Source organism: Branchiostoma lanceolatum, chromosome 4 (assembly GCF_035083965.1).
Source record: "Branchiostoma lanceolatum isolate klBraLanc5 chromosome 4, klBraLanc5.hap2, whole genome shotgun sequence".
Lineage (NCBI taxonomy): Eukaryota > Metazoa > Chordata > Leptocardii > Amphioxiformes > Branchiostomatidae > Branchiostoma > Branchiostoma lanceolatum.
In genome coordinates, this window is record NC_089725.1 from 6062466 (window position 1) to 6074625 (window position 12160).

At 39.3% G+C, this 12160-nt stretch overlaps 1 protein-coding gene across 1 annotated transcript in view; it reads left to right on the plus strand.

The window, feature by feature from the left end:
- The window catches only part of LOC136432339 (ATP-binding cassette sub-family B member 10, mitochondrial-like), a 28059-nt gene that overhangs the window by 11491 nt on the left and 4408 nt on the right, over positions 1–12160 (plus strand). The window contains exons 8-12 of the mRNA XM_066423530.1: positions 351–560; positions 2399–2478; positions 5040–5220; positions 10087–10130; positions 11874–11908. Coding sequence (XP_066279627.1) covers positions 351–560; positions 2399–2478; positions 5040–5220; positions 10087–10130; positions 11874–11908 — 550 coding nt within the window. The remainder of the gene's footprint in view (positions 1–350; positions 561–2398; positions 2479–5039; positions 5221–10086; positions 10131–11873; positions 11909–12160) is intronic.

Consider the following 12160-nt stretch of genomic DNA (forward strand, 5'->3'; position numbering starts at 1 on the left):
TAAAAAGTGCAAGATTACAATGGTGTCAAGTAAAACAAGTGACTACTTTTAAATTAGTATTCAAGTAAGAACTGCTACCAAATACAATCTAAGCTTATCATGGAAGCTCATCTGTGTTGGTTGTAATCATATAATACGATGCTAAACTTTCTTCCAACACTATCACCGTCACGGTATTCATGGATCAAATTTTCAACGACCACTGTCGCCTTCTTCAGGATCAATAATGACCAATCACTTTTGAACGTAAACTCGTGAGAGTTACAGACACGTGACTTTATTGACACGTGTCTTTACAGATAAGCTTGTTGACTTCTGCAAATTTAAATAATTATATTTTCTCTCCTCAGTTGGACATGTACCATCGGCTGCTTCAGTGCTTGGCGCCATCAAGTTTAACGACATCCACTTTGCATATCCGTCACGACTCGATGTACAAGTCTTCTCCAACCTGGGTCTGTCTGTCCCGGCCGGGTCCATCACTGCTGTGGTGGGATCCAGTGGATCAGGGAAATCCACCCTAGGATCCCTGCTACTGCGTCTGTACGACCCAAATCAAGGTAGGAGGGTCTGCATGGGGGAGGGGACCTGCCAATGCAAAGCTTTAACATTAAATGTTAGAGGGCCGAAAATGCCTAACAATACATTTAGTAAGGCCGGCAATGGTTAACAGTTACTGTAAATGCATTTAAGTTTGTGTGGTTTTAATTTCGCGGTAGGTTGAAAATGGAGTGTTTTAGTTTGCGATGGTTTTAAGTTCACGTTTGAGACAATGGTAGACAAGGGGGTAGGAGGGTAGAAAATTTCGCAGTGGTTTTAAGTTTGCGGCATTAGGAGCTCACCACAAAAACAGCAAACATAAAACCACCGCACACATTTCTGTATTTACAGTAATTGGAGAGCACATCCACTATGCTAGATTTGGGTATCTCAATTGGTAAAACTAGGCTGCAGAGTACAACACAACAGAATGTGCCCTTGTGAATTTTTGCAAATCATTCGTTCAACTGTGTGATATGAAGAATTTGTCAATAATGCTTAGCGACAAATTCTGGATACCAAATACAAGCGACCAAATTATGCTTCACGAATAATTTACCAAAAGTGCACTGTTGAATAAGAGAAGGCCGGCTAAGAAGGCATACAGACCCTCGGGTACTTATGATGCTGCTGCCTCTCATTCTGGCACTTTTAAAGGCAACCAAAGCAATATTAGGGTCCCGAAAATCGGATTTTGAAAGTCAATTTATTTAGTCATTTTTACACAAGTCATGATTAGTTCAAACAACACTATCAAAATGTATAGCGATGTCCATCATACGACGTTGTTAACATGTGATGTGAGAACTCAATGAGAATCGTCGCCTGGGTTTTTGTAGGTTTGCAAAAATAAGGGAATCATCGTACAGCAAGTTTTTGTGCGGTTTCAAAATGCTCAAAAGTATGAAGTTATCATGCAAAGGTGCTAAATAGTGTTAGTAAATGTCACTATATATTTCAGCATTTTTTTAATTCCCGTATTTTGGGCCCTAATATTGCTTTGCTTGCCTTTAAAGGTCATTCTTTGGGATTGATGTCATTTCCTATCCTGACCTTTCTTGCTGTGCTGTTACAGTAGAACTGTGGCTAATGTCGTTTCTAAAGGTTGCCCTCTTCAGTAGTTATTTAACTCTCTTTCATTGGCAGAATTCCTGCCAGATTATGTTTGACCCATTTGTTGGACCGTAGGAATGAGAAATCACAGACTCCTGGAGAGCACTGATCTTTTTTGTACATGTACTTTAAAATCAATTATTTTCCTGGGGACTCAATGTCGGGAAAGGAGTTTTTCGCTGTGTTTTAAGTTCTTGTAGCCCAGTATAGTTAGGCGATTGGTGCAAAATATAGGTTGAATTGAATTGTGGTAAAAGCATGAAACTTGGTTGGATGGATCCTGAGTATGTACTTGACATTTTCAATGTTAGGGTCATTTTGAAAGGCATGTTTCTTTGCAATGGTTGCTTGGAAACCAATTTCTTTAGTGGTAATCCATTGGAAATGCATATTTGCAGTAGCAATGATCAATTTGCAGTGGAGAGGTCACCACAAAAGTAGGGCAGAATAAAACCACTGCAAACATTTCAAGATTTATGGTAACTCCAGTTAGTCTAGTTTTCAAGGTCAACGGCAAAGTAATTCCACCGCTCCTGTCACAACTGCAGGTTCAGTCACTATTGATGGGGAAGACATCAAAATTTAATGTATATTCGCAGTATCATGATCATGAACTTGCAGTGGAGAGTTTGGGATGATAAAACCACTGCAATCATTTCAAGATGTACGGTAAATCAAGTTGGTCTAGTTTTCAAGGTCAACGGCAAGGTTATAAGTAATTCCACCGCTCCTGTCACAACTGCAGGTTCGGTCACTATTGATGGGGAGGACATCAGGAACCTGAATCCACAGTGGCTCAGAACCTTCGTGGGCACAGTGAGTCAAGTGAGTACACCTGGTCTTCATTACCTGCTGTGTTTTCTCCACCTCTTGCCTAATTCACATCAGGTTTCCTGCCAGTAAAGATAGTACAAGGACATGAGGGAGAATGTAACCCAAGAGATTGAGTGATCGGGTGACCTCTGGACTAGCCTGGAGTCCAGCCTTCTTAGCTTTACAAGTCTACTACCCAAGCTCCGCTCCTCGCCAAGAAGAGTGGAGCTTGCATGGGTAGCGGACTAAAGCTAAGAAGGCTGGACTCCAGGCTACCTCTGGACTGCCTAGAACAGAGACTTCACAACAAACTGTACTACATGGATGCATATTTAGGACATCATCATACTGAGATAAAATTCCTTTGGAGTTTAAAAGAATGACATGCAAAAAGAACAGTATTCCTAAGGAATAGACCGATCTCATAACCCCCTCCACCTGCGTCAAAATGTAGAAATCCCAAAAAAAACATAATGGTGCAAATATTTGACAGACATGCAGCCACTCTCTCATTGGTCGAACCGCTAGTTACCATTCTCTCATTGGTTGAAGTGCTAATTATGATGGACAGTCAGGATCAGTCAGACTATTGATTCATACTGAATGACTAGCATTTGTACATGGTTGTATATTACCAGTGCAGTATGTCTAAAACTTCATCTATTAGGCAAAATGCTTCCAAAAAAGTAATAATCTATGATAAATGTACAATGAAGTCATGATTTACTATCATAAAAATCATTACACTCAATACATTGTACATCTAATATTTCCATTCTTCAATTCTTAAGTCATTTCTTTTACTCCTTGGCCAGCAGCCATTGAATATGATATGTATATACAGTAGCTGACTCTACATTTCCAATTGTTATCACATTCAAATGAAAGATAATATTTGAAGAACCAGAAAAAGTGGAACCAGACAATTATTTAACTAAAACTATGAAACAATATTGTTATACTCCAGCCTTATAGCACAAACATTGGCCTTTGAGAACATAGACCCTTCTTTTACTAATCTAGTCACTTCAGCAGATCTGTGGTCTGGCATCTGGCCTATAATGACTTAGGACCAACTGTAGATTGTGTTGGCTCCATGTTTCTGTCCTAGTCCCCTTCTGACCCCTGTGGGCTATGGTCAAGGCAGCTGCCAACGTTAATCTCATTTTGGCACTTAGCTACACTCTGAATATGGAAGTATTGGGTTTGCTGCCCTTTAGAGGGCATAGTTGCTTGATACAGAATATTTAAAGGGACTCAAAGCAATATTAGGGACCAAAAAATGGAAATAAAATTTAAAAATACTGAAATCTTTATGGTAGTGACATTTACTAAAACTGTCTAGCTCATTGCGTTTACTTAGAACTTTATACTTTGAGAATTTTAAAACCGTGCAAAAACGTGCCTTATGATGATCCCCTTAGTTTTGCGAGCCTACAAAAACCCCAGCACGATTTTCAGTAAGTTCTCACATCACAACGAGGTCCTATTTTTGCATCATGAACGTCGCTAAAGTGTTCTTTGAACTAATCATGTATAGAGATGACTAAATAAGTTGACTTTCAAAATCATATTTTTGTGCCCTAATATTGCTTTGGGCTCCTTTGAAGCCCACCACCACTCCATATATCAAAATTATGTGATTGATGATTCAGCTTTTGGAGGATACATGACAAGAGGCGAAGTCTAGTCTTGGTCTTCCCAAGGATACAAATGTTGTACAAGATATGTTATTTTGCTGGAAATGATTTCGAAAGGCATCATACACAACATAGTACACTAGTATGAACTAAAAACTAAATTTAGAAGCAGCCTTTGGCACGGAAAACTTGACAATTTTGCAAAAATATACCGCTATCGAAGATGTTCAGTTCAGTAATGTCAGGGTCACATTTCCAAACCGGGGCCCAGCCGGGCTGTTTGCATTAAGGAAAAAAATGTATGTCAGAAAAAAATTACACAAATTATATGCTGATGACTATTTTTTTATGTTTTGTGTGTTTCGTTGTCTTTTATTCCATACTTTTCATTATTAAATGCAAATTGGCTGGCTGGGCTCCGGTTTGGAAAGGGACTCTAGCATTAGTGACAGCTCTGTGTTTGAAAATGGCTGTCAGAACAGCATTGTACAGTTGATAGTGTTGATGTTTTGTAAGATATACAGACTACACAACATAACATCAACCTTTATTGCATCAGACTATTTCATCAGTGGGGGGTGTCCCTGTGGTTTAGTGGTCTGCGCTTCTGTCTCTCACCACATCTGGTTCAAATTCCTTGGACCAGAAGGACTGGGGTTCAAGCCCCAGGTAGGACACTTCTGGACAAGAGGCGCATTGAGTCATGCCAAAGACTTTATAAAAATGGTACATACTTCTGAAACAGTATGGAAGTTACATGTAAGCACACTTCACTGCCAGTGGACTAGCCCCCTGCTGCAGTGATTGCACCACAGTGTGGTCCAGGGCTATAAAACGGAGATGGGCACCGCCCTATACATCAATAATGGTGTGGGAGGATTTTAACTTTAACTTACTATTTCATCAGTACCATCCCTGTTGACCCTGACTCAGGAACCAATCCTGTTCTCCTGTTCCATCCGGGATAACATCACCTATGGAGCTGCGGACCCTGCTACAGTTAGCATGGATAAAATCATCCAGGCAGCCAAGGAGGCAAACGCCCTAGACTTCATCCAGAGCTTCCCTGATGGGTTTGATACAGTTGTTGGGGAGAGAGGCGTCATGCTTTCAGGTGAGAGCTGTGTAACAGTGGGGATCAACCTCCACTAACTGACCAGTCTAACTGGTCCGGACCTTTTAGCCTAGTGGTTAGCGTGTTGAATTCCCAAGCCGTACGGATTGGGATCGGCATGAGTTTGAATCCCGGGAGCGGCGTACTTGCCCCTTTGGGTTTTTACAGTGGTTCCCACACCGGCCCCGTGAGTAACGATCAGATCACACAGGGATGTCGTACTCGGAGACTCGGGACGAGTCTGGAAAGAAAAGGGGGAGTAGTGTAACAGTGGGGATCAACCTCCACTAACTGACCAGTCTAACTGGTCCGGACCTTTTAGCCTAGTGGTTAGCGCGTTGAATTCCCAAGCCGTGCGAATTGGGATCGGCGTGAGTTCAAATCCCAGGAGCGGCGTACTTGCCCCTTTGTGTTTTTACAGCTGCAATATTTTTTTTAACGAACTCGCTCAGTGCAAGGCCATAGGGGGCCACTCATCGAAGCACTGAACTAATTGTTACTGTAGCAGCATCTCTTCACCCTAGGTCAGAAACATCAATGCTTGAGACAAGCGTGACTTCACTGACCCATTAGGAGAAGCAGGGGTTACGAAGGCTGCTTGGGAAATTCCCTACCCCATTTAGACCGTAATATTTTGATCCACTCAAAAGAGTTTGTTACCTCCATGAAAAATGAAGGTATTGTATTTGGTGTGTCTGTCTGTCTGTGTATGTAATTGTGTAAGGACTTTGGATCATTATTATGAGATATTTCATGAATGTATGAGGATTGTTTGTTTATTTATCTATTCATCAATCTGGGATACATATTGATAGACTAATAATTATAAGTCCCTTCAGCTAAGTTGGGCTGATTTCAAGGGAGCCTTTAACAAGTAAACAACATTAAAACTTAGGAGGTTATGAATGATACAAGCAAGTGAAATAGAATTCAATTGTACAAGCAAATTATTAGATGAACACTGATAATAGTATATTATGGATTAAGTAATAGTAACAAATTATAGTGCGAATATAAAACGAAATCTTGAAAACCAATTCATTTTACCGTAAACAATACAAATGAAATAAAATTGCATCATATAACCAAATTATACAAATTAAATGAACAATGATAACCATTGAGTATATTACCACAAATTATAGTGGGTAGACAGAAAAGTAAATTTTGAAAACCAATGCAATTAACAAGATCTAAATCCGTAATTATTAGTAATTTCGGTCAATCAACACTTAACTTCAGTATGAACATTCACAGAATCTGCAGAAATCACTTATATGCCTATAACGGCATTCACACATCATATATGTATCATTTACTCATGAAATACTCATGAATTGCATTCACTAAAATTAAGAATGATATAATGATTGATTTTTTCCCATCAGAATGCACTTAAATACCTATCACAGCATTTACATGTCGTATATATTTATGTATCCTGTACACATTAAATATCATGAATTGCATTTACACAGATTTAGTATGATGCAATTATTTTTCCCATCAAGATGCAAAATCAGTTTTACCCCTAGCTCCAAAATTCAGTAAATTTCTAAATCGTTTGTTGCCATGTACATGTATTATAAGTGCAAGTGCACAGTCCTTGTCTGCACCCCTGTGTTAGATAAAAACTGCAACTTGTATGCACTTCATATAATTATTATATATGTTTAGTTAAAGGCATCCAGAACATTTTATGAGGCTTGAAATTTGAATTAAAAAACTCTTTTTAGAGATTCCTACACATAGTAAGTTATTTTGTGCCGCTTTTGAGCACTTTTGATAACAAATCTGCACACAAATGTGGTAAACAGTGGCATTAAATGTCAATTTCATAAAGACTACAGCAACTAAGCTACAATATTTCCAGTTTTCAAGCCTCATCGAATTCACAATTTAGAGGAAGCTTTAGATTGCTTGCCCCACTACTTCAGATTAGTCAAATGGCTCCATGAGATTGCTTTGCTTCATCTAATTGTAGGAAGGGGGAATTGATTCTGGCTAGGTCTATGAAAGTGGAGTCATGGTCCTCGGAGAATGAGGTCGGTCAATCCTAGGGAAATGGACAGTCTGGGTAGACAGATGATCTGATAATAGCGTAGTCTTAGCCTCAATCAGTCTCAAAAGTCTAGATCTCTCCCCTCCATGACTATTAGAAGACATTGACAAAGTCCAGAAGGAAAAGGTTATGCATGATGTTGACTAGGGGTGGGTACCAGTACAAACAATTCAGGTCCGGTCCAGGTCCAGGTCCAGAGGGTCAGGTACAGGTCCGGACCTGTACCTGTTTATAGCAGTGTCGCAGTACATCATATTTTGGAGAGCGAGACACACGCAAAAGTCTCCAAACGTCATGTCTGGAACGATATAATTTCTTAGGTTTGCACTTTGTCTCAAAATTATAATTATACTCTTCTCGCCGTCTGTTTACTAATCCTTTAAGTGTTTCTAGGTATGATTCACAGCTAACGTCTTCGAAAACGAAGTTAAATCTGCTGTTTTGTATTTTCTTAGACCAGTTATGTGGCCGCCTGGTACTATGAATTTTCTAATCGGTCCATAGGCCGGTCCACTGATTTTTTATACGGACCGGTTTTTTTGGACCGGTCCATTAAGAAATACCGGTTTTGTACCGGTACACGGTACCGGTACCCACCCCTAATGTTGACCTTACCCCTACTACTGTCAGGGACTCCTGGTAGATTATAATGAAGAGTTATGATTGGCCGCTGACACTGATAGGATTAATAGGATGACCGACTTCTGTGTGACTTCCCAGACTTCCCTGCTGAGCTATCCCAAGACCACATATGAACAGACCTACTAGTGTCAAGGTAGATTAGAAATGAGGAGTTTTGATTGGCCGCTGACACTGATAGGATTAATGCAATGACCAATCTCTGCATGTCTGTAATAAATATTTCCCTGTTGAGCTGCCCCAAGAGCACAGATACACAGTATCAGATAATCAGATAGACAGTAAAATTCATTGCTTTCTTTTCCTCCTTGAATTTCTTTCAATAAGTCAATTAACAGTTGAAGACAGGTGGCTTTTGAAGAGCAAAGATGAACAGACATTGCACTATATATATAAACCTCATGCAATTTGTACAGACATAAAACACAGCAATTTGATTTGCTTTTTTTCTTCCTTGAATTTCTTTCACTAAATCAAATAAGGTTTGAAGACAGGCAGATTGTGAATCTGCCAATTCCCTGAGTGTGACTAAAAATAGACAGAATGCAGTGGAGAAAATGCTTAATTGCCATTAGTTTTACTGTGATGTCATCTGCCTTATGCTATTGTATAACGTAGCATCAATGTTATTGGGTCTGACAGGTCTGTTGGGCTGCGTGCAAGGCACAGGGTAAAGGAGTAATGAGGTTCTGTGTGCACCAGCCAGAAAGGCTTTACATTCCCGCCAATAAAAATCAGACTCCTCGGGGATCTACAGGCCAACCTGTCAATTAGGTACTGTAATTCTCGTTTCTTTCACTGTAACTTTAAGTTCACTGTTTTCACGGTCACCTCTGTACCCTGAACTTATCATCACCCTGAAAAAACTGTTTCTGATTCCTTGACACATCCATTCTGTAAATTCTTGCCGCCACTGTGAAGTTAAAGTTCAGTGAAGGTGTCCATTTTCCTCACGCCGTGAAATTTTGCTACCGTGAAAATAAAGTGAATTACAGTATCTCTCTAGAGGCTACCACTGTTACTCCTGAAGAGATATCATTTATTCCAGAGTTGTTTTGGCTGGAAAGCTCTCTTGAGTTCAAGGTTGTTGCCTTTGGTCCTTTGAACATTTTAGTTTGCAATCTGTCATCGATGGACAGGTATTGAGGGCAAATTGAGACAGCTGGCGTAGGGCTGTTGTACCTACAGGTCACTACATGTGTAGTTTCTACCAGACTAATAGCGTCGACTATAGAGAGAACATTTGCCGGGGGACTTTGGCCATGGAGGATAACATTTCCATCCGCAATGGACCTTATCTCCGTAGCCGACTCCCTTCATATGATTGACTCTATTCGGCCAATTTCTACTCTTTTCCCAGCGACCCACAGAGGCTGGTAGAGCCTACTACATTGTTTAGCTTGATTGAATCGTGCTAGCTTGTAGCGGTCCGCCCAACATCCACTGCCCCCCTAGAAGATATGCATAAACTGAATGTATAAATGAATGAATGGTTTATTAATAACAAGTGTTACATGGCAGCTAATTGCGTACACTGTACAACATCTTATAAAACACCAGGAAAATGCAACTGACTTCTTGGTTGTACATTAAATTTTCTATATGCAGGGCTCGAAATTCTTTTTCGGAAACTGGTGCACCTAGCCAAAAAAATTAGGTGCACAGAAAAAATGTTGGGTGCACCACATAAAATAAAGTTAAATGTCAGCAAAACATCAGTTTGACGCTATCGCCTCTCTTAAGAACTTCAATCTGTAATTCTATCCAGATTTCACATTTCAACCAAGTAATACATGAAATAATTTACAACAAAAGGTTATATTGCTTTTTCTGATACTTACATTTCAAGACCATTCTGTATGCTAGTGTACAAGAGAACTGTTACCCTATACTATAGAGTACAAGTATATTTACTGTAATAATAATCTACACAGTCAAAAATTAGGTGCACCGCTCCAATTTCGGGGGTGTTTCGAGCCCTGATATGCAAAAGAACATTTGCTTTACTACTACTAGTATACCTTAAATACATCCACCTGTTTTATATTCTAGATTGCTGTCTTCATCACCTATGACTAATATGATGGATTATTTGGGATATATTGTCTTTCTGTGTATTATTAAATATTGTAGACAAACCTATTCAGATTTTTTACATATTACAGGTGGCCAGAGACAAAGAATTGCAATTGCGAGGGCACTGATAAAGGTGAGTCCAAATCTTCCATGAGTGAGCAATATTTGCTGTCAGTGGTAAAAGCTAATGGCTATTGTGTAATGAACCACAGGTGGCTAGTATCGGTGTGGATCCAGTGCAATTAGATGTCTTATTGGAGAAAGAGAGAAATACGAGGGGTGACCAATAAGTCCTCGGCCTCACACAGAAATAAGGTGCACAACTAAAATTTTGGTGAATAATTCCAAAGTATAAAGTCTTTTATGAATGTCTACCAAAATTCAAATCATTACTTAGCAGACTTCACTCAGTAACGTTAGGTGAGGTAGAAGGATAAAAACATGGATAATTGAGCTGTGACCTGAGGTGTGCGGGTCAAGTTGCTCTGCTGAAAGTAAGATATGCACTTCTTTTTAGTTGAAATAAGAAGGACATCTTCATCAAACATTTCTACAATGTCTTCCAAGATTTTATGCCGATTCATGGCATGAGGAACTCGACCCACACAGCTCTGATCAAAGAGCACCCTTGTTTTTCTCGTCACTAGTTTTCAAATGGACGTTGACTAAAAACTATTGGCCACAATAATCTGAAGTTTGATGGATATTGCTAAAAGATGTCATACTACTGTAAATGCAGGAATTTTTGCGGTGGTTTTATGTTTGCGGTTTTTGCAGCGACCGTTTCACCGCAAACTTAAAACTACCGTGAACATTTTTGTCCAATACTGTAGCAGTATGTGACTAAAGCACTGCCGCAAACTTAAAACCACCGCGAACACCTCATTTTTGCCTTAGCGCGAAATAAAAACCACGCAAACTTAAATGCATTTACAGTACATAATCATGCCCCGAAATATGAGATGCACACCTTATTTCTGGGTGAGGCCGAGGACTTATTGATCACCCCTCGTAAAAGTGACAGCGTTGGCTAAAGAGTGTACAACTGTAATAAAATCAATGCTGAAAAATCAAAATGTATTCGCAGAAAGAACACAGTAGTTAATGCGCAGCTGTTCCCTTTGAACGGCCTTTTGTTGGATTTCTGAATTAGACATCATGCAGGTTTGCTACAATCTATAGAGAGGTACTTACATGTAATTGGATTTTGATTCACTGCATGTGTGTGTGCCACTAGTAGAGCTGAAAATGTCTGAGAATGGGGAAGGTTGCATCAATACATTTTTGAAAATGTTCTTTTTCTGGGTATTTCTAGAGACATAATTCAAGAATGTCCTTTTTAGGTTATATTTAATGTCTTTGCAATGTCTTTTTTGGGAGTGCTTGCATGTTCTCTTTTCGATTGTTTTGAAAATGTACCTCAGGATGCTTTGAGAAAAACTCCATACAGCTTTAAAAGTACCTATTGCTCTTAGTAATGGCTGGTCTCTAAATGGGAACCCAACCATACATGTACATGTGAAGAAAAGATGTATACAAAATATCTATTGCCAATTAGCAAAATGTTCTTTTTAGACCATGTGTTTTAGCAAGGATTATATAATGTCCTTGGTTTAAGATATATTTCCTTTGCACTAAGATATTATGTCCTTTGCACTGGCATTTATTAAGAAATATCATATGTCTGCTTAACATAACCTCCTTGACATTTCTAAGACATATATATAAGCCATCTTTATGCATGATGGTGGTCTATTTACCTCATGCTGCCTGAAATGGCATGGCAAAGCCTGGTTATTGATGGATTCCATAACCATTACTCACCTACTGTCTGACACAGCCAGGAATTGATGCCCTATCTTATCTAACCCCACAGGATCCCAAGATCCTCCTGCTAGATGAAGCTACCAGGTATGTATGCCTCAATCCCTTTTATTAAAAATAAGTTAATTGCAAATTCCTGCCCGAAGGCTAATTGCAAATAACATACATAAAAGAACAGGGTACAAAATAGGTATACAAGCGGCTATTATACAAAGGTATTTGTCTATAACTAGTGAAGGATTTGACTTCTCTTTTGTAAGCAATGGAAGACGTAATGTCCCATCTTTTCTATAATTTATGGGTTTTTGGTAGTTAAAGAAGGATTTTAGTCTTTCCTTT